This window comes from Acromyrmex echinatior, chromosome 12 (genome assembly GCF_024713525.1).
Source record: "Acromyrmex echinatior isolate Ae372 chromosome 12, ASM2471352v2, whole genome shotgun sequence".
In the NCBI taxonomy this organism is placed as follows: domain Eukaryota; kingdom Metazoa; phylum Arthropoda; class Insecta; order Hymenoptera; family Formicidae; genus Acromyrmex; species Acromyrmex echinatior.
This window is the reverse complement of record NC_141863.1, coordinates 9,522,521-9,546,077: the sequence shown is the minus strand read 5'-3', so window position 1 is coordinate 9,546,077 and position 23,557 is coordinate 9,522,521. Positions and strand designations below refer to the sequence as shown.

At 31.7% G+C, this 23,557-nt stretch overlaps 1 protein-coding gene across 1 annotated transcript; it reads left to right on the top strand.

Moving 5' to 3' along the window:
- Positions 1-1,414: 1,414 nt before the first annotated feature.
- Positions 1,415-15,664, top strand: LOC147907825 (uncharacterized). The gene is made up of 5 exons (XM_087411808.1): positions 1,415-5,125; positions 5,282-5,350; positions 7,656-7,742; positions 8,743-8,787; positions 9,022-15,664. The coding sequence occupies exons 1-5, from the start codon at positions 4,931-4,933 to the stop codon at positions 9,073-9,075; spliced, it is 450 nt and encodes a 149-aa protein (XP_087267934.1). The 5' UTR covers positions 1,415-4,930; the 3' UTR covers positions 9,076-15,664.
- Positions 15,665-23,557: the final 7,893 nt, after the last annotated feature.

The window sequence follows — 23,557 nt, the reverse complement described above, 5'->3', positions numbered from 1 at the left end:
TACACAACATGTATATATAATTATTTTGAATCTTAAAAATATACTAAACAACAATTCCTTAAAATAAATAATTAATGACTACTTTTCATTATTAAATATTTGTAAGAGATGGATATCTTTAAAAAACGTTATGTGTATGAAGGAAGTAATGTTGAGTAATATAATCGAATAGACATCAAAATTTATACTATCTGACTCATACTATCAGAATTTTTATCTTCAATGAACTTGACCTTGACATATGTCGTCCTAAAAAAGTAACAACAAAAGTAACGGTAAAATTGTAACATAAAGAGTAACGGTAAAATCGTCATAAACAAGTAACGACAAAACTAATGCAAAAGTAACTTTCCGTCCTTGGCAGTAAGAGAAAGCTGCACCGCATGTCGACATGTAATTACGATATGAATGAATCAGTTGCTATGCCTCAGCAATAGAACAGACTTCCATATCCAAGAACACTTCGCATCAAAAGATGTAAATGCGTTTCAAACAATAAAGTTATAAAAGTTCCGTATAAACATTTTATCTTTGTGCTCGCAGCATGCATGCAATTATTTGGACGGTCCCGGAAACACAACTGTATAAAACTCGTATAAAACTGCTGTGAAATTTTGACGAACTTCCTAAATGTCCCCGCGATTCTCTTTTGATACATTAACGCTTATAATGAGAGCATAAGCATAAGCGATGTAACTTCAAAGTTTAAAATTGAATTATGATAAAATGATGTAATGTGATGTTTGGAATTCACTATTAAAGATTTTCAGCGATCTTTGCGCATTTCTCTGTTAATGAAATATTAGGTATAGATATATCTTTGCAAAAAGGAAAGAAGTCGAACTAATGATTTTTTTGGAATCGTGATCACCATATTCGAAAACATGGTTTCGGGAAAACCGTGTATGAAATTTTGAAATATTTTAGTACAAGTATACCTTTTCATTTTCCGTTAGAAACAAAAGTGACGCTCAGGAGTGAACGAAACTTTGCTCTATTGGAGAGAAATGTTCTAGAATGGTTTCGAAAGGTTGAACATAAATAATAATGAGAGCCGATTAGCAATTGGTTGATACGGTCTATTTGAATCGACCAAGCGACCTCAAACAGGACGTCATTTTATCACAGATATCTTGGACAATTTTTGTTTCTTCCAAAAAAACGTTTTGTGAGATATTCTTAAGACTATAAACATTCAAAGAAAATAAAAAAAAAAGAATCGATTTTTTTTTAGAAGTAAAGACTATTTTAAGATGCGTATTTTTCTGGTGGCTTTTGTTTTCATTTTCTGGAAGCAAATTATAAATTAAAACGACTGAAACTACATTATAAATTTTGGAGAAAACATATCTTGAAAGTCTACTCCATATATATATATATATATATATATATATATATATATATATATATATATAAAATATTATATTAAAACATGAAAAAAAAAATTCTAATTTAGTATGACTTTTTATTACTTATTAACGCAATTAGAATATGCTTATACATAATGCATATGTCATAATATTAATGAAAGACATAACTAAGTCTTTTTCACTCATTTTAGATATACAAGCTCTAGATTTCATCGAATCAATGAATTCTTACATGTACTCTGTTCTGACCTGTCTGAAAACAGTGCAGATTACGGAAGACAAAATAGATCCATCTTTGTGCATCGGATAACAGGAGCTAAGAATCACATTCAATATATATGCATTATAATGTAATAATTATTTAATAAAATTACTATATCTACATATGCACGCTTATATATATATGTATACAGAATGTCTCAAACTAACTTTCACATCGACATATTTTAAAAAGTATAAAAAATATTTTTTATGAAAGTGCAACTGTTTCGAGAGGGGCCTATTGTAATCACGTTATTTTTTTTCTAGATAGAAGTACCATGAGAGAGGCAATAAAAAAGATGTAATGTTTATTTGCGCTTTTTAAAATAGAATTATATGATTTTTTACGTAATATGATTTCTCTATAATCATTCTACATGTACAAGTTTTAAATTTTAAGTCAGAAATTGAAAAAAATTAATAATTTACGATATGTTATAGGTACATTTTTCTGGCATAATCATATAATTGACATTAAATATCTCGTAAAATATTAATTTTCTGATAATCATAATATCCTAATACTTTTATGAACAGAATAATGAGATAAATCAGTTGTAAAGAAAACATATATTTATTTGTTTAACAAAATTATTTATTGTATGTACCTATGTACTTTTTTGATAAAACTTTAGTAAATGGGCGACCTTTTGTCCATTTCGATAACGTTAATGTATTGTCAAGGTCATGACCCTAAGTAACTTTCTACAGGATTTTTAATCATCGTTTGTCCTTCTTTAAAGCTATTATCAAATAAAATTGATAATATATACGTATGTTTAAGTTTTCGTTTTTTTTTCTAAGAGTAAAGTAGATAATTTTCTTCTTTAAAACACATATTATTTGTCTTATAATATATTATAAATTCTCTACCTTGGAGACATATATGCTCTGCTTTCAAAATGAAAATAATATAAGAAAAAAGCTTAGTTAGAATATGATAAAATAGGAAAAATGAAATAAATAATTTCAACAAATTATTCAACAAATATTGCAGAGTATAAATAAACACGATCACGCGTTTATAATGCACAAAGATATTTTGCACTTAAGCAGAGGGAGAGTGGGTCTCTCAAGAAGGAAGTGAATTTTAAAGTCATCTGAATTACCGAAACACATATAATTTTTGTATAACAATTACTTTTTTCTTCTTACTCCTTCGAAAATCCTTTTCCAGGATTAAAGAATACGGATTAATGCATATCTGCGAAGTAGAATCTTAATGCTGAGAACGACAAAAAGTTTCGAAACTGAGATTTTCTTTATCATTTCCTTGTCTAATATGATGCTCCAGTTGTTACGTCGTAATAATGTTTGCTTCATATAAAAGCTGTGAAATTTGTATTTATGAAATAGTAGTCTATAGAACAAACAATAGTTTGCACGAAGAAGCAATGTGGATTTTTTAAAATTATACTTACAATGGAACATCCAGTGTCAGAAATTTTGATCCGCTTTTTATAGGCTGTTCTTGAAAAGGAAAACAAAAAATAATCCGGCCATTTCAGTCATTGACCCATAATTTCGAAGAAATTGATTTTTTAAATAAATATTGTAATAATTTAAGAACCGTACTGTATAGAAAAATATACCTTAATAAATTTCATTTTATTTTGTCGAATGTTAAGGATAAAATTACATCTGGATGTATGATTCTGAATCTCGGATGATGATTCTGAACACAGTAAGTAAATCACGCGCCAATCGAAATATTGTTCACATCAGTAAGCATTCGACTCACTCACACAGTGATTTTCTGAACTGAAGAAGTATTTTAATAAAATTTACTTGCATGGAAAACGATAGAAATGTTTAATGAAATCGCACATGTTAATAGAGTGAAAACTGCAATTTTTGATGCTGAGCAAAATAAAACAACATCTTTGTCGCTCTCAAAACAAAATATAACTGATGGACTGAAAATTTGTAGTCAAATTTTATACAAAATACGACTGCCTGAAAAAGTGGAAAGTTCCACGTTTTCTGAAAGAGCAGAGATTATTGGAAAGATAATTGTAGAATTAGTGACAGAAATGATTCGTGATTTTCATTTAAAAGAAGAATTACTTTTGGTGAAAGAATGCATCACACATGAAGGTATTAACACGACCAATTTTAGAATTTCATCACCATCTTATTACAATGACAATTGAAAATTAATAAATTATCTAAAATAATAATTGACTAACATAAACTATAAAAATCAATCGAACTGAATCTTAATGCTTGTATGAGGAAATATTAAAATTAGTCGTGTTAAAACTTTCTTGTGTGATGCATTCTTCCATCAAAAAAAAAAAAAATCACATTTAAATATAATACGACAAAGGTGACGGATATAGACATATAGAATGAATGATAAAAAATTCAATTTTTTAATATAAGTTCATTATGTATTTATGATTATTTATGTAAAGTTACATTACATTATGCATGGATTGGTTGTCCAATACATAATAAACAAAATATTTATTTGTTCTATATCTTTGTAACTAAATTGCTTTTACTCAGTAAGTTTTACTCAGTAGTTTATTAGTAAGTAACTATCAGTAAATAACTATCAGCGAATCGCAATGAAGCTTTGCATAAATTATTTTATGTGAAAATTTAAAGTACTTATAAAATATAAATTTCTTTATCATTAAAAAATTTTAATTTCTAACAATAAAACTAATAACGGTTAAAATAAATAAACTACAAAAATATGCTATTAAAAAAAACATAATCTTATTCATATAATTTTCGTATGTATATATTTTATTTGAAATGGAAATATTAAACATACTTTCAAATTTAATTTTCTTTGCAAGAACTGTGCGTCTAATACTTCCTTAAATGGTACATTAACATCTTTTAGTTGCCTCTTCACCTAAAAAACAAAAAAAAACAATGTAACAAAAATATGTTCAAAAGTATTTAAAAAAATACATCCCCATCGAAATCGTTTTACTTTTATCTGAAATACATTTTTCCATTGTTTCTAAATAATTTGATGCAGCAGTTAAAATGAGATATCTTTTATATATGGTATAATATATATAAAACATACATATGTATACAAGAATAATTAATTTCAGTTACGTGAAATAATCACACATTGTGAACTGCAAGTTATAACACTATAACTTATATCGAATGCTACGTTAAAGATATTTTGCTTAGTACTTCTCGTATATGTCTCTCGAATATGTCCCATGGTTTGATTAATTATAACAATTACAATTTATTTTATTTGCAGGCATGTTCATTTACAATTATGCCACATATCACGCAAACTAAACATAGTATTCAAAGTACAAATGTTAATACAAATGGTACGTTACTTTATTTCCGGGATAACAATCTGTCTATCAATATATCATTTGATTGAACAGCGTCATATTATATGGACATTTTATAATATTACCACGAATTTAATGAGCTATTTTGATTTCGCTTTGGATAGCATTTTATTTCTCACATTAAACTACATATGTCAAACTGTTTATTATAAGGTATAATTAAATTAAAAGCATTAATTATTTATAATTAGAATAATAACACAAGCAACAATGAAATTACTCACGTCAAAATTTTGTTTGAAATGGTGAAATAAATGCAAAGTTTACTGTTTTATTACAAATTTTCTTTTTACATTAATATAATTTCAGATAAACGAGACAGTAGCAATTCTTTACAAATTGTCCAATTATAATCTCGATGAGGACTTACGTGAACAGGTAAATAATTACAACAAAGTTGTAACTATTTTATGTGTAATTTTACTAGCACTCAAAATTCGGACACCTACATAAATTTCGTCAAATGATTATGTACAAAATTGGGATATTACATAATAATTATGTTATTCTTTTATATATTTTAAAGTATATTTTAATTACTTGTACGTACATTCTAACGCCACAAAGGATAAGCTAGAAAAAGTTTTAACAATTATTTTTTATTTTATGTTCAACAAAAGCGAATTTTGTTTTGGAAAGTTATTTCATACCATTAATACGTATTTTATTATTATACTATCAATTTTACTATGGACTGTATACACTCACACGTAAAAAAATCTAGCCACTAAGTTTTTTCACAAATTTTTAATATCTTCGAATAGCAATAACTCAGTGAAAAATCATTGTGTCGAAATTTTTAAGAAAGTATTTTAAAGCTTGAAATTTCTACTTTTCAGATCGGTACTTCAAAAAACGATACTACTAATATTTCATAAAGTTACATAAACATAAATAATGATGCATAAACTCAATTAAAAATTGAGCACAAATCGAATTTACGGCTTTCGAAAGAGAATTTTTACTTGTAATTTATTTTTTTATAGATCTCAGTATAATTTTGTTCACCGAGTTATTCAACATTGAAGCAAAAAGGATCGTTTTTGCTTATCTATAACATTTACTACTATTAACTCCACATTCATATTTACACTACACACACGCGCGCGCGCGCGCACATACACGAGCACGCACGCACACATGCACATCCACACGCATCCATTCCTCCAATCATCCCCATGTCTCTTCTAATTATGATCCCGAGAGCGCCGGGTGAAAGCCTCTATAGGTGCTCCTTTCACTTTACGATGGCCCTCTTCTGTTCATCCTCATAAATGAGGGATTTTGTCCGCGACTCTAGGGCCTCATCCCTACATAATATCTCGCATCGATATATTCGCTTATACTTATCCGCGATAATACCGAACGGCATGAACCTAGTTAGGATCGCGGCTGCCTCATGCGATACCGTTTGATAATCTCAACGCGAGGTGGTGTTGGAATTTCGCCACGTCCTTGATTATGATCCTGTCTTACTACAGTTTGCGCCTATATCGAAGCCCTTTCATAATGACCGTTTCTTATATGCTCTTCGGAATTGCTGCTACTCCGCGGCAAGGGCCAATTAACATTGAACATTGACTGATAGGGCTACCGCCGCGTATACTCGGCGACCCCGCTCTTCTGGTTTCCCAATGTTGGCCGTTATACGGGCCAGTACCACGGCCATTCACCAATCCTTCGGAAGGAGAAGACGAAAATAGTCTTGGAAGATCTACCGCGAGTCCAGAGTTAATCCCACCGCCCTCCTCCTCCCCTCCAACTAAAGAGTCGTGTCCATAAGGTGTTCTTCGACATGAAGGCCATCACCTCTGTTGGAGGCGAAGACTTTCAGTTCCAATCTTTCTTTTGCCCTGAAGGCATACCGCCTCCAGTTCGGTCCGGATCCGCGCTTCACCCAGGGACGCTCCGTTCACATACCAGCAGAGTATCATCCGCATAGCAAACAACAGAACACCCTATCGGCATCGCCGTTCGCAACATCGAATCGTATGTTCCACAGAGTCGGTCCTAGGACTGAACTCTTAGAACTCCTCTTGTTTCCTTCTCGCGCATGTGAAGTCTCTCACGACCTACGTACGTGAGAAACCTTTCTGAGAGATAACTCCCCACAATGGATCGGAGGTACCCCAGTATGTCCTTTTCTACTTTTCCTTTTCAACGCCTTCCTAATGACTGGCCAGGGGAGGAAGTTAAAGGCGTTGGCTATATCGATGGATATCGTCAACACCCTCGTTCTTCAACCCTTTCATGAATCTGCCAGATCGCGTCAATCGTCGATCTGTGAAACCGGAATCCGTACTGACGCTTCAAGATATCTCCGGTCTCATTCAAGTGTGTCTATGTCCTCCCACAGACCACCCGCTTCAAGAAATTAGTCTGCTACAGAGCAAGCAAATTGGTCTGTAGGAGGATGGGGCTAATTTCGGTTTGTTTGGCATCTTTAGGAGCATGAATCTAGCTGTCTTCCAGGGGATCAGGAAAACCTATATTGAAGTCAAAAAATGTCAGTAAATGTAAGGAATAGGGTTGCTTTTTGATATCTGCGACAAAGTATCATAATTGATGTTTTAAAATAATGTTTAAAATTTACTTATCTGTTTGATAAAATTTATGCAAGTGTCCGAACTGTTTAGAATAATAGTACATATTTAACGCTTATTAAATTATTTATTTCAATTAGATTTTGCGGTTTATATTGCAAATAAAACAGACAGAGGTAAAATTTGGCTTGGGACATTTCTGCTTTGGATACAGTTTTATCTGTTGGGTATATGTCCTATTTTAAATAAAAATATAAAAGTATGTAATAAACATATACACATATATACATATATACATATATATATATATATATATATATATATATATATATACGTGCATGTGTGTGTGTGTGTGTGTGTGTGTGTGTGTGTCTGTGTGTAATATTTCCGCTATTTTTAAATATGTAATAATATACTTATGAAAGTTGCATTGTATTCCATTTTAAAAAATGAAGGTGATCTTGAAATCTTCGAAGCGCCTGCATTCATAGATAAACCATTAGTAGTATATTATACCCTCTTGATGCTACATAACTTCTATAAATATATCATTTCATATTTCTAAAAACAGCGAAAACATTCTAAGTGAATAGAGTTACTGCTCCACCTTATATATACATATCTTACATATATATACATATCTTACGATATATATATATTTAGATACATATATAATAGAATAAATAAGTACATGTAAAGTAAAACATATTCTAGATTTTCTTGACATTTAATTCTTTTGAATTTAACTTTTTCGCTCCTAACGCCGGCTATGTCTGGTATCAGCGTATAGACGAATGCTGACTATTCGCGAACAAATTATTTTATGTCCCTTATAATAAGAGATACGCCAAATCATCTTGTACAGCAATATACAACTAAACGTGACCAATTTTGTCATATAATATATATTTAAACATAATTAGTAGTAGTATATCGATGTCTATAATGCCACTGACATGAAGAGGATAATTAAAAAACGGTTTACGAAGAAATTACAATCATTTTGTTTTGGGAATAATTCTTTTTTTTTTAAAAACGCGTCAAAATGGCGTTGTTCAAACGTAAAACGTAATTTTAAACGTCCAAGACTATGTATATACTTGTCCATGTATATACTTTTAGTGAAATCCCGATCAATGATGATATTCCAATGGTGGACCGCTTTCTGAGCGGAAGGGTTAACAAACCTATTTTCATTAAGTATAATGATAGTGTACTTTCTTTCAGATGTATTCTACAGTTTTGTCCGCTACAATATTTCTTAGGACGGAGGTATGTAACAGACCTTCTATTCTCACAGTAATGCATGAAAAATTTTGTTTAAGTATGGTTATGAACAAGACGCTCGCGTATATAATTAAATACATTTTATTTAAATCAAAATCTCCTCATAAATCAGAAAGAATTTTCGGTTGTTATGACAAAATTCGAAATTTTACAACTAGATCTATATTATAAGTATTATATTATTTATTACATTATAAGGATTTGTTTAATATTTTTCAGTTTAATTTTGGAACTATTAATGAGCTTATAGAGTATGTATCAATTAATAATTAATTAAATATTTATGATTACAATTAGTTATTTTAATCTCAGCGCACTCTAGTAATGCAATTATTGTGTCAGTTGACACAAATCGGCAAATATGTTGTATTGTTTTTGTCGTCCTGTTGTTTCCTGTAGTGAATTGAAATGGTATGTATCATGACTGAAAAAACGTTTCCTCTTTCCGTTATCAATATAATTTTGAGAAAAAAGCATAGAAATTTGAAAGTTATAACAATAACATTAATTTGAATTTCTTTGTGTTGCCTACATATTACTTTGTACCTCATAAATTATGGGTGCATGATGCGCTCAAATTATTCATTATTTACCTTGTTTACATTTCGATGAACAACACGGAAAAATAATACATAATGCATGAAACGAAATGCCTCAATAATTAACAAAAAGTCATATTTGATCGATAAGATATTCTGCGGGTAGTTAACAAAAAAAATTTATCCAATTAACGATTAATTCTAATATATATAATAAGATATAATTATAAATGCCGTTCAAAATACAATAAAAATGATATTATTACGTAGTAGCATAATCAAAAAATTAAAAATGCGGGATTATATGAAAGCGTTGAAAATATTGTATACGTATGGTAAAACAAATTGTATCGAACTAATCACTGTAATATCGATAAATGGAATGAAATATTAATAATAAATAAATTATATTTACTATTAATTAATAATTTGCAATTATAAAATTCATTAAAATTTAAATAATAAAATTTAACTAATTTACCTTTATCTTGTAATATGCTGGTTAGCATCCAATACAAAGAAGAATAATCTTTATAATGGAAAGCGAACTTAATACTGATGCCACGTGACAATTCATAAGATCTATCCGCAAAGAAAAGTTAAACTATCCGTAAAATTCCAATAGTCTATTTACAGGAGGGTGTGAATTCCAAATCTTCTAGACCGCTTATTATAATAGTGATTATTTGGCAGGACATTATTTGTTAATTACAGTTAGCATTTTTATCACATCTTTAATATAATACAATATTAAAATTCGCGTATAAGAAAATATATTTTAATATATATAACAGTACACCGCGAATGCGAATGAGATGCAAGCGCGTGCGCGCGCTCGCATTTTCTAGAAAGTTCGATCAGCCATTACTGTTGTCAGCGGCATGTGTGTCACAAAATAAGTTTTTGAATTTAGTTAGTTGGGAGTACAAATTAGTTCGGTCCGTTTTTTGTCTTCAAAAATGCATTTATTTCAAAACAAAATGAATGAACAGATTAATTAAAGTATTGTCCATCACTGGCTACTACTTTTTCCCATCTCTCAGGCAATTTTCGAATTCCATCTCGAAAAAATGACTCGTCTTTGGAGACGATCCAATTTTGGAGCCTATTGTCGATTTCTGCGAAAGAAGTCAACCGGTGACGTGCTGCATCTTTCGGAACAATCAGTAATCAGAAGGAGCAATGTCCGGAGAATACGGCGGGTGCGGTAAAACATCCTATTTAAGCGTTTCCAAATATTTTTTTATGACTTTTGCGACATGAGGTTAAGCGTTGTCATGAAGAAAAATAACTTTATCATGTCTTTGCTCGTTCCGGCCGTTTTTCTCTCAATGCACGGCTCAAACGAATCAATTGTAGCCGATACTGATCGCCCGTAACGGAATCGCCAGGTTTCAGCAGCTCATAGTAAACAACACCCTTTTAGTCCCATCAGAGCATGATCTTCGAACCATGAATGTTCGGCTTTGGTGTTGATGTTGAGGTCGATGGCAACGATTGACCGGGCTTATCGTAGTATTTTTTCTTCTTGGGTTTGTCGTAGAATATCCACTTCTCATCTCCAGTCACAATCCGATGCAAAAAACCTTTTCTTTGTTGTCTTTGAATCAGTTGTTCGGAAGTGAAAAATCGCCTTTCTCGGTTTCAGTTCATAAGGCACTCAATTTCCTTGTTTTTGAATTATTCCCATGACTCTCAATCGTGCAGAAACGGCTTGTTAAGTTACTACCAATGATTCTGCAAGCTCCTCTTGCGTTTGACTCTGATCTTCTTCGAGTAATGCCTCTAGTTCTTTATCTTCGAATTTTTTTGGCTGTCCAGAGCGAGGCTTGTCTTCAACGCTGAAATTTCCATCCTTGAAACGTCGAAACCATTCCCTATATGATTTATCAGTTGGAGCGGTGTCACCATAAACTTCGACAAGTATTCAGCTGCACTTTTCTTCCAATTAAAGCAGAAAATTAGAATCTTCCGCAAATGCTGCTTGGTTAACACAAAATTCGACATTTCAAACACAATAAAAATCAAGGTTTTTGTATGAAACTCAAAGCGATATAAACTGAATATTATTAGCAGATGTCTAACCTCTCTGAAAACGCCAAAATTAGCTGTCACTATGAACCATTCACAACAGTCGGAGCCATCTTTTGGAAAACGGACCGAACTAATTTGTACTCCCAGAGATAGATTAAAATGAAAAATTTCCTACTTATAATTTTGAATAATTTAAGTAGCATTTATGGTCCATTTTTAAATAAAAATTTTTTTTTATTCATGTTACGTCCAAACCCTGAAAATTTGATCAAGGAGACAATGAGGGAGAATGGAGAGGGTATGGAAGGATGGTCAGACTCAATCTCACAGGTATACGCGCGGAGGCGAATATCTGTGAATCGTACGCACCTTTTAAGTCCCGGAATGTGGGTCAACCTCCGAAGGGACGCTATGAGACCTGTTCCGCTGGACAGTGCGAACGTCAGTTCTACTTTTTCGGTCAAGAAACTTAATCCCTTTGACCCGGGACTGGACCTCGTGCGATCTCAGGTATTCGAGGGAAGTGAATGCGAGAGGTGATGTTAATAAAAGACAGAGGAATACCTTAAGTTACATTTATTAATAAAATAATAAACAAAGGGTTTTGTACATTATAACTTCTCTTTACATAAAAAATATATATTATCTATAGAAAAAATATATACTATCTTGTGGATGAATGCGCGCGCGTGTGTGTGTGCGTGCGTGCGTGCGTGCGTGTGTGTGTGTGTGTGTGTGTGTGTGTGTGTGTGTTTTTGACAATGAATATGTTTTTCCATGGGAAACGCGGGGGTGGACTGTAAATAATTATGACTTATTTAGTAGCTGTCCCCAAGATATCGGGTAGGTTCTAGGCGAGTGGCCAAGGAGATCCGTCGTCAGCGAAGAGCGTCTGAAGGCTAGTCGCCGTGGCGTATGGCTAACTTCAGTTGCGATTTGATTACAAGTTCACACTCGGACGGGATCGCGAACTGGCGTGATTAGCCCGGGTTATAATGATTATCACTGTCCGAGACAGTGAGTAACTAAGCGCGAACTCCACTGACGTGGACTGAATGGTTTAAAATTCTGTACTAACGTGAACCGGGTGCTTCAAGATTTCGTACTGACGTGAATCGGGTGCCTCAAAATTTGGTTCTGACGTGAACCGGGTGCTTCAAAATTTGATACTGACGTGAACCGGGTGCTTCAAGATTTCGTACTGACGTGAACCGGATGCTTCAAAATTTGGTTCTGACGTGAACCGGGTGCTTCAAGATTTCGTACTGACATGAACCGGGTGCTTCAAAATTTGGTACTGACGCTCTGTGCTTCCGCGGGACCTCTATTTATACTCCGAAAAAAGGGTGTTGAGCCCTTTGTCTAGGATGCTAAGTTAGTTGCAATGTTACTCGGGATTTACGATTTTTATAACGTTCTATCTAACGTTGTTGATCTAAAGTACATAGAGTAGTTTCGAGAAGAAGAGAAAGTGATTTATGGTTTTCCTTAAAGAGCCAAGATTGCTCCGAGACGGATGACGAATTCCGTTATTCTCGCGGAAAATATGGCTAGATAAGCAGATGGTTACCATGCTACCATTGTCAGTTGCGAGTCTGGTTTCAGATAACGCTCCTGTTGGAAGTTATTCTATGCGTTTACATTTTTTTTTTAAGTGCGACATGGTACCTGTTTTCTAAGATAAAATTGTTAGTCAGTCTCGGATGATAAAGCCTAGATTTTTACTATTGCGTGACTTCGACACATTTATAATGTCTTTGCAATCTTGTCTCTTTTCGGGCCTACATTAAGATTATTATTCTTTCCAGGTTGATTGACATTTACGAGTTTTCGCGGCGCCTGTCCGGTCCCTTTTTCAATTCTGTCAGTTCGTTATCAGAAGACGCCGCTCGGGTCTCGTAGACGCCAATCATAGTCGCGGCGAAGAGAAAAAAAAAATCGTGGCGAAAAAAAATCTGTAGGATGTAACATTCTATTAAATTGAAAAACTGTATTTCATATTCAGAATATTGAATTGAGTAGTATCACGTTTGCACAGAAATTGCTGATATTATTTTTTAATTTAACTGAATTAAAAAAACTGTACTTTTTATTCACAATTCTGAATTGATTATTCACGATGCACAGAAAAAGCTAATATTATTTTTAAATTGAAAGGCATAGAGATATGCTCCATGCAATTCCTATAAATGAATAAAAATGCATTCAGAATTGAAAAGTGTTCATTTTAACATTGAATCAATATTTCTGAAAATATGAATCAATTTCAATTCATTTCAATCCATTCTCATTTGTTGGGGATTTATTGTTCATAATATTTACTTTTTTTATAGATAGTGGGTCCCGCAAGAAAAGAAAGAATAGTAATTCTGAAAAGTTTGCCAGCACAATAGACAAAATTGCAAACGTATTGTGCAACAATAACTATTTATCTATTAATCTTTCGCCTATTCCAGTTCTAGATGAAATTGATGCGTTTTTGTCATATTAGGATGCCAGCTGTGAGAAATTGACGTTACGCAAACGGCACGAGAGATAATGAAAAAATTTTTAGATATAATATATTCTTCTTTGGCAAAATATGCATTTTTATTTATTATATTATATTATTGTTTTGTTTTTACATTATATATTGTTTTTCATTAAGTATCGATATCATTAAATACACTGAATTTATAAATTAAAATTTATAATATATTAACACTGATTAAAAATTGCCATGGTACAGCTCCCTCTCATTGTTAAAATATCGACAAAATACTAAACTAATACTAATATGACTACTAAAGAGTCAAGTAAGGGTCTGAGCACAAGAATTATCATAACACTTACTTAGAAACATAAGTAACGCACAAACTTTGACGAACAATTTATTGCCGTCTCTTGGAAATTCCAATCGGTCACAGTTCTAGATTAACTTATGCAGTGATTCCGACGATCGGAATATGGCGTGAACGTTACATTTATTTGTTCGCATAACCTTGGTGAAAAAATTTTTCTGAATTTCTCAGAAAATTTTTCTAAAAAAGTCTAAAAATTTTCCTGAAAGTATCCATATTTTCGGACACATTGCAGAGCTTTTCAGAAAATTTTTCAATATAAATTTAGATATTTGTCAGAATATTTCAGTGACTTTTAAAGATTTTCATAAAATTTTTTACAATATATTCATAGACTTTTATGTTTAATTTTTCAGACATTTTCAATGTGATTCTTGAAAAAAAATTTATATTTTAAGACTTATAAATTTTGTTTCTTTATTTAACAGAAGTTCCATACAAGATATATGTAATGATTTTACCCGAAATTATTTTGAAAAATACGCTTATCTAATGGGATTCGAATCTAGGATCTCTGGATTATAAGTTTTCTACATTACGTACTATACTCCCCCCCCCCCCACTTCTTCAACTGATAAAGCGTGTTATTTATATCTATTTAAGTTTCAGAGATATCATTGAATTCGCATGAAATTCAGGAACATTCAGACCCTTGAAAATGATTTTCAAAGGAATCCTCTGAAAGCCTTTGAAAAGTAAGATACTATTAAAATTCTATCTTCAGAGATATCACTAAATTCCCTAATTTCAACGAAATTCGAGGAATTTTAGATATTTTAAATGATTTTCAGAAAATTTGCTGAAAATCTCCGAAAAGTGAAAAGTCGTGAAAATTCTATCTTCAGAGACACCAGTAAATTCTCGAGTTTCAGTGAAATTCAGAGACTTTTAGACACTTGGAAATGACTTTCGGATAATTCGATGAAAGTCTCTGAAAAGTGAGAAATCATGAAAATTCTACCTACAGAAACATTACTGAATTATTGAGTTTCAGCAAAATTCAGAGACTTTTAGACACTTAAAGATGACTTTCGGATAATTCGCTGAAAGTCTCTGAAAAGTGAGAAGTCGTGAAAATTCTACCTTCAGAAATATCACTAAATTCTCGACTTTCAAAGACTTTTAGACATTCGGAAATGACTTCTGAAGAATCTCTGGTAATCCCTCAATTTCTTTGAAAATCTCTCTGAATGTCACTAAAAATCTCTGAAAAATGATTTCAGACATTTTCAACGAAGTTTTCAGAGACAGTTTTTACCAGGGAAAAATTGTATAAAATTGATTATTACGATCGTTAAGTTGTAAAGAAAATTCTGCAATCATGTTGGTGCTGTTCGAGATGTCGATGGATTACACGATATTCAAGGTAATTTCGAATTTGTCAGAAATGCCGGACTTCCTAACTTAAGTGAATGCGCACGTGTTGGCCTCATTTTATTTCCCAATAGGAGTATATAATGAAATTATTTAATATGTAATATATAATATTCAGGGAATGGAAAATTACTTTTTAAAAGTAACAAGTTACAATTACTTATTACCGAGTAAAAAAAGTAACAAGTTATCGTTACTAGTTACCGATTTTGAAAAGTAATTCGTTACGGTTACCATTGACTTAAGAAAGTAACTTTTCGATATTTTTCCGTTATTTTTTTTTAAATCTATGACCGCCAATCACAGAGGACGGATTAGGGGCTCTTTAATCACAAGCGCTATGCACTGTAAAAAATTGTGTAAAATTACAACTACAATAGATAATTTTGAGACCCACTATAATAGTTGTAAACATAGTTGTCCACACGTTTGTAAATTTGCAATAAAAATAATTGCAAATAAAAATAATTGCAAATAAAAATAATTTCATGGTTTGTAACTAAGCAGATTGTGGAAGTACAATTACAATGTGTATGTGTAGTTACAGAAATGATAATATGACAATACATTTCGCGTATATATATATATATATATAAAATGTATAATTATATATATATATATATATATATATATTATTATACATTTAACAGCAATACACGAAAAATTTATGTTATTGTTATTGATTTGATTGCTTTATTTGTTTTGATACAAACGTTAGTAATAATATTACAAGGTAAAGATAATCCCTTTTATAAAAAACGCGGTGATAGAAAATAATAAGGAGAGATCGCTCCTCTCTGAGCCTTAAAGAAGAAGAAGAAGCAAACATGGCGAGCGGCTAGAGTCTCAGAAACCCTTTGGAGAGAGACGTGTCTTCCACTATGTAGAGAGCCTACAATCAGAGAGTGACGCCATACATATCACTTGTGATTGGTCCGCCATGTTTTAGCCATTCCCTCCAGTTTTTTAAATTTTGAATTCATGCTAAAAAATGCTCAAAAATTGTGACAAATTAAAAAATAATAATAAATAAATATTGTATAAATAATAATAATAAATAAATATAAAATAATAATATATACAATATTGTATATAAAATAATAAAACTTTTACATATATTATTTATTATAAAATTTCATTTATTTTGTACTATTGCAATATTGTACATTTTGTAATGTTGCACATTACTTTATACAAAACGTTATTTATTGCACTATTTATTGGCGCTATTAAATGCGCTAGTTTATTATCCATTCTCTGTTCCTACATTTTAGGAACAAAATGCATCTGTAATAATATAAAAGAAATCAAAAATTCAGAAAAATATTATATATGTATATACCATTTTATAAAGATTACGACAAAGAGGAAGAATTAAATTCGTAACCATTGTGATGACTATACATGTACTTAGTGCCAAGACACTACCGTGTCTTCAGATATAGGTGTACAAATAAGTTTCCGCCGTTTGACAAAAGATGGCGCCACTAGCAAGCAGTGATTAAAATTGTCTGATGTAAAACATTATATCGTAAGATTGGACATCTGTCAACAACATAACCTTGAAATACTAGCGATTTTGTATCAGCATCATATATTTTTTTTTTATGCGAAAATGCCGAGTTTTGAGCCGAATAAGCGTCATTGGCGAGAACATTTGATTTACTTCTTTAATTTGAAGAAATCTGCAGCTGAGGCTCATCGATTGCTTGTAGAAGCATATAGTGAGGCTGCCTTAAGTGAGAGAAGTTGTCGTGAATTTCAAAAATTTAAGAACGGTGAATTTGACGTCGAAGACAAAGAATGTGAGCTCTGAGCTCTTCATGTATGCAGACGACGTAATTCTTTTCAAATTCTTTCACCCATTCGATGCTTTTGCAACCTGTTCTGCTTTAAATAAAAAACTAAAATTTATTGCAAATGATCAACTAATAATTCACTCTAAATCTCTTTAAATCATCTTTGCTAATGGTCCATTCCTCAACATTATTATCCCGTATCCAATCCTTCGACATTTTTCTTAATTCCGTTTCAATTTCACGCTCCTCCTTTATTAAAATTTTTAGTGTCTATGTTGATTCTTCATGGATATTCCAGTCATATGTGTCTGTCAAGTGTCGAGCTGCTTATGCCCGTCTACGTTTTCTTTATCCTCTTCGCCACACCTTTCCTGCTTTTAAAAACTTCTCTCTTCTCAATTACTCGTTTTGTTATTTTATGATTACGCGATATTGTCTACGTTTCGGTTCTTAATCAATAACTCCTATATAGTGTACAGCGTATCCAAAATTCTTGCCTCCGCTTCTAATGCGTTCGTAAATATGATAAACCATATATGTATGTATTACCAGAGATCTGGCTGGCTTAGGATGTTGCAACGTTTTATTCTACATCTTGTTTCTCGTTTTTTCTTTTTTTTTGCTTCAATACTTCTCTATATCCTCTATTCAACGCCTCTTTCAATTAAACTCTGAACTTCATTCTATTTATTTTTAATCAAGGTACTAAGATTACTCATCATTTCATTATGTTCCGTACCGCTTTCTCTTACACCTTAGTCAAATATTTTAATTCTGTTTCTATAAAAACCTCTCCCTCTTTGTCCCCCTGCTTTCTGCTGCATTCGTGTTTCATTGCGTCACTCACAGTATTTAAAAGAGACTGTAACTGATATGTGTGTAGGTGCTTGTGCCTGTGTGTGTGTGTGTGTATGTGTGTGTGTGTGCATATGATTTTAACTATTCCTTCACCATTCATTGCATCATTGTCTTAGTCCTAGTTTTTTGTTGCTAGTAGGCTATATAACAGCAGTTTTGCTGACGTCTAACTATTTGCAAGCTACTATAGTATATTGTATCATATTTTATGTCTATTACTTTGTTAGCATGTAATCTTTTTCATAGTTTGCAATGATTTAAATTAAATTAAAAAAAAAATTTTTTTTAACAATTAATTTTTTAAATAATCAATTTTAATGCTTTACATTATTATAATATAAATAATTCTTTATCTATCACATTTCCTGTACACATTGCAACAACAATTTTTACTCAAATATAAAATTACAATAATTTTGTTCTATGTCGCATAATCGATTAATATGGTTTTTTTTAAAGGATTTGAAAATGTGCTTACGTAAACTTGCTATAGTAGACGACACATTGGAAGCTCTCGGAGCGCCAAAGGAATACCAAAGATTACGTAACTGGATAATTCGTATAATAATCGGATTGATTATATACATTTTTTATGTCACAGCAAGTGTTAATTTTATTTTATTTCTTTTGTTTCATAACAACGTAACTACATTTTGGCGTCTGACGTTAAAAGCATTTCTGGATATTTATCTATACATAATTACGTTAAGTGCTCTGATTTGTGCAGCTATCTTTGGGTTAGTATTATAAATATGTACACATGTGTATTCATTTTGTAAGCTATTTTTATTGACTTTGTGCGTCAAAATGTTTACAGTGTGAAACACTTAAAGACCTTTCGGTAACATATAAAAAGGGAGCCATCTCCATCATTGATCATGACCTTGACGACATATTGTATGTTGTCCGTACCGTCTGTACACAACATGTATATATAATATTTATTTTGAGTCTTAAAAACATAGTAAACAACAATTACTTAAAATAAATAATTAATTACTACTTTTCATTATTAAATATTTCTAAGAGATGGGTATCTTTAAAAAACATTGTGTGTGTGAAGGAAGTAATGTAATCGAATAATCATACTATCATTTTCATCTTCAATGAACTTGATCTTGACATATGTCGTCATAAAAAAGTAACGACAAAACTAATTGTAAAAGTAATTTTCCGTCCTTAGTTGTAAGAGAGAGCTACACCGCATGTCGACATGTAGTTACGATACGATTGAATCAGACGCTATGCCTCAGCAATGGAACAGACTTCCATATCCAAGACACTTCGCGTCAAAAGACGTAAATGCGTTTCAAAAAATAAAGTTATAAAAGTTCCGTATAAAAGTTTTTATCTTTGTGCTCGCAGTGTGCATGCAATTATTTGGACAGTCTCGGAAATACAACTGTATAAAACTCATATCTGCTGTGAAATTTTTACGAACTTCCTAAATGTCTCCGCGATTCTTTTTTGATGCATTAACGCTTATGATAGGATAAACATAAGCGATGTAACTTCAAAGTTTAAAATTGAATTATGACAAAATGATGTAATGTGATATTTGGAATTCACTATTAAAGATGTTCAGCGATCTTTGCGCATCTCTCTGTTAATGAAATATTAGGTATAGATATATCTTTGCAAAAAGGAAAGAAGTCGAACTAATGATCAGTAGGACTAGTGATTTATCGGACTGATGACTAATGATCTCACTAGGCACAACATAATCTTTGAAGCATGGATTTCGTTTTAGCGTTGATGGACCTGGTTCACCTGACATCACTCATACCTTCAACCGTTTAGGGTTATCGTAGTAGATCCATTTGTCATGGCCAGTTATGATACGATGTAGAAAACCCTTCCTTTGTTGTCATTGACGAAGCATCTCGCAGATGACCAAACGTCTTTCCATGTCTCTCTCTCTTTCAATTTGTATGGCACCCAATTTCCTTCTTTTTGCACCATTCCCATTGCGTGTAGACGTTTTCCAACAGTGAATTTATCAACGTTTAACTCTTTTGCGAACCTATCAAGCGATAAACACGAATCTTCTTTGAGTAATGCTTGCAATTCTGCATCTTCAATTTTTTCGGTACACTTTCGCGTTCTTTGTCACGCACGTCAAAATCACCATTGTTGAATCGCCGAAACGATTCTTTACAACTAGTTTTCGATAGAGCATGCTCACCGTAAATATCTACGAGCAAACGATGCGTTTCCGCAGCACTTTTCTTTAAAATAAAATAATGGAGTAAAACTTCCCGCAAATGTTGCTTTTTTGGAATAAATTCTGACATCTTCAACATAAAAAAAGTTACTCTTTGTTACGCTTCGAACTAATGCCATCTATTGGGCTCAAAAGTTTTGGACATACATCTTTCAAAAACATGTCTTGCCGTTCTATCAAACACACGAGCAATGCTACTAACGACATCTTTCTGCAATGGGCGAAAACTTATTCCCATATCCAATATATTAGGTGTTGGAATTAATTCGTAGCGTTTTACAAGTGATGGGAAGTACTTTCATTAATGTATTTTTTAATGCTCATGTGAAATAAATAACATTCTTTCATTAAAAACGCTACGAATTAATTCCAACACCTAATACAAAATATCTCAAATTAACTTTTACAACGACATATTTTAAAAAGTATAAAAAGTATTTTCTATTAAAGTGCAACTGTTTCGAGAGGGGCCTATTGTAATCACGTTATTTTTTTCTAGATAGAAGTACCATGAGAGGAAATAAAAAAGATGTAATGTTTATTTGCGCTTTTTAAAATAGAATTATGATTTTTTACGTAATATGATTTCTCTATAATCATTCTACATATACAAGTTTTAAGTCCGAAATTTAAAAAAATTAATAATTTACGATATGTTTATAGGTACATTTTTCTGGCATAATTATATAATTGACATTAAATATCTCATAAACTATTAATTTTCTGATATAATCGTAATATCCTAATACTTTTATGAATAGAATAATGAGATAAATCAGGTGTAAAGAAAACATATACTTATTTGTTTAACAAAATTATTTATTGTATGTACCTATGTACTTTTTTGATAAAACTTTAGTAAATGGGCGACCTTTTGTCCATTTCGATAACGTTGATGTATTGTCAAGGTCATGACACTAAGCAACTTTCTACAGGATTTTTAATCATTGCTTATCCTTCTTTAAAGCTATTATCAAATAAAGTTGATAATATATACGTATGTTTAAGTTTTCGTTTTTTTTCCAAGAGTAAAGTAGACAATTTTCTCCTTTAAAATACATATTATTTGTCTTATAATATATTATAAATTCTCTACCTTAAAGACAAATATGCTCTGCTTTCAAAATGAAAATAATATAAGAAAAAAGCTTAGTTAGAATATGATAAAATAGGAAAAATGAAATAAATAATTTCAATAAATTATTCAACAAATATTGCAGAATATAAATAAACACGATCACGCGTTCATAATGCACAAAGATATTTTGTACTTAAGCAAAGGGAGAGTGGGTCTCTTAAGAAGGAAGTGAATTCTAAAGTCATCTGAATTACCGAAACATATATAATTTTTGTATAACAATTATTTTTTCCTTCTTACTCCTTCGAAAATCCTTTTTCAGGATTAAAGAATACGGATTAATGCGTATCTGCGAAGTAGAATCTTAATGCTGAAAACGACAAAAAGTTTCGAAACTGAGATTTTCTTTATCATTTCCTTGTCTAATATGATGCTCCAGTTGTTACGTCGTAATAATGTTTGCTTCATATAAAAGCTGTGCAATTTGTACTTATGAAATAGTAGTCCATAGATCAAATAATAATTTGCTCGAAGAAGCAATGTGGATTTCTTAAAATTATATTTACAATGGAACATCCGGTGTCAGAAATTTTGATCCGCTTTTTATAGGCTGTTCTTGAAAAGGAAAACAAAAAATAGTCCGGCCATTTTAGTCATTGACCCATAATTTTGAAGAAATTGATTTTTTAAATAAATATTGTAATAATTTAAAAAACGTACTGTATAGGAAAATATACCTTAATAAATTTCATTTTATTTTGCCGAATGTTAAGTGTTGCAGCCGCGGTTTCGGGATCGTAAAGTTCTCAATAATATTAGACACTTCTTATTTTACACGAACACGCTACTTTATTACAGAACATTGAGAGCACACGGCTCGGATTAAACGTAGTAACAATGGCAGTAAAAGAGGCGAACGGCTATAAAGGCGGGAAAAATATATAATGGCGGGCACTCTCTCTACTCGCGATCCGATCTCGTCTTCTTCCGTTCACACGCGGCTACTTCCGGCATCTTCCTCAAAGTCACTCCTCGGCCGGTAACACGCGTCTCGCCCTCTATGTCAACGGTACTGAGGGCGCGTTTCCAACATTAAGAATAAAATTACACCCGGATGTATGATTCTGAATCTCGGATGATGATTCTGAACACAGCAAGTAGACAACGCGCCAATCGAAGTATTGCTCACATCAGTAAGCATTCGACTCACTGGCACAGTGATTTTCTGAACTGAAGAAGTATTTTAATAAAATTTACTTGCATGGAAAACGATAGAAATGTTTGATGAAATCGCACATGTTAATAGAGTGAAAACTGCAATTTTTGATGCTGAGCAAAATAAAACATCTTTGTCGCTCTCAAAACAAAATATAACTGATGGACTGAAAATTTGTAGTCAAATTTTATACAAAATACGACTGCCTGAAAAAGTGGAAAGTTCTATGCTTTCTGAAAGAGCAGAGATTATTGGAAAGATAATTGTGGAATTTGTGACAGAAATGATTCGTGATTTTCATTTAAAAGAAGAATTACTTTTGGTGAAAGAATGCATCACACATGAAGGTATTAACACGACTAATTCTAAAATTTTGTCACCAACTTATTACAATTAAATTATTTAAAATTAATTGACTAACACACTTAACTATAGAAATCAAACGATACAGCTGGATCTTAATGCTTGTATGATTCTTGTGTGAATTTATATACTACGTATGTAGTCCCCAGAAACGCGTCAAAATGATTTTTCGGTCTTGAAACGCGTCAAAATGATTTTTTGGTCTAACTCTACTAAGCTATCGTAGTAATATTACGAGTTAAATTGAATAGCAATTTAACAAATTTTTTATACTTATTCGCATCTTTGATTTTAATATAAGGTATAGTAACAAGATATCCATTATTTTTGCATGAAATTGAAGGCTTTATTTAGTATAGTTAGAATGATCGGATTTAAGTCAAATGCACTATTTTGTTCGATAACTTATTGCCATTTTGAAGGTAATTCC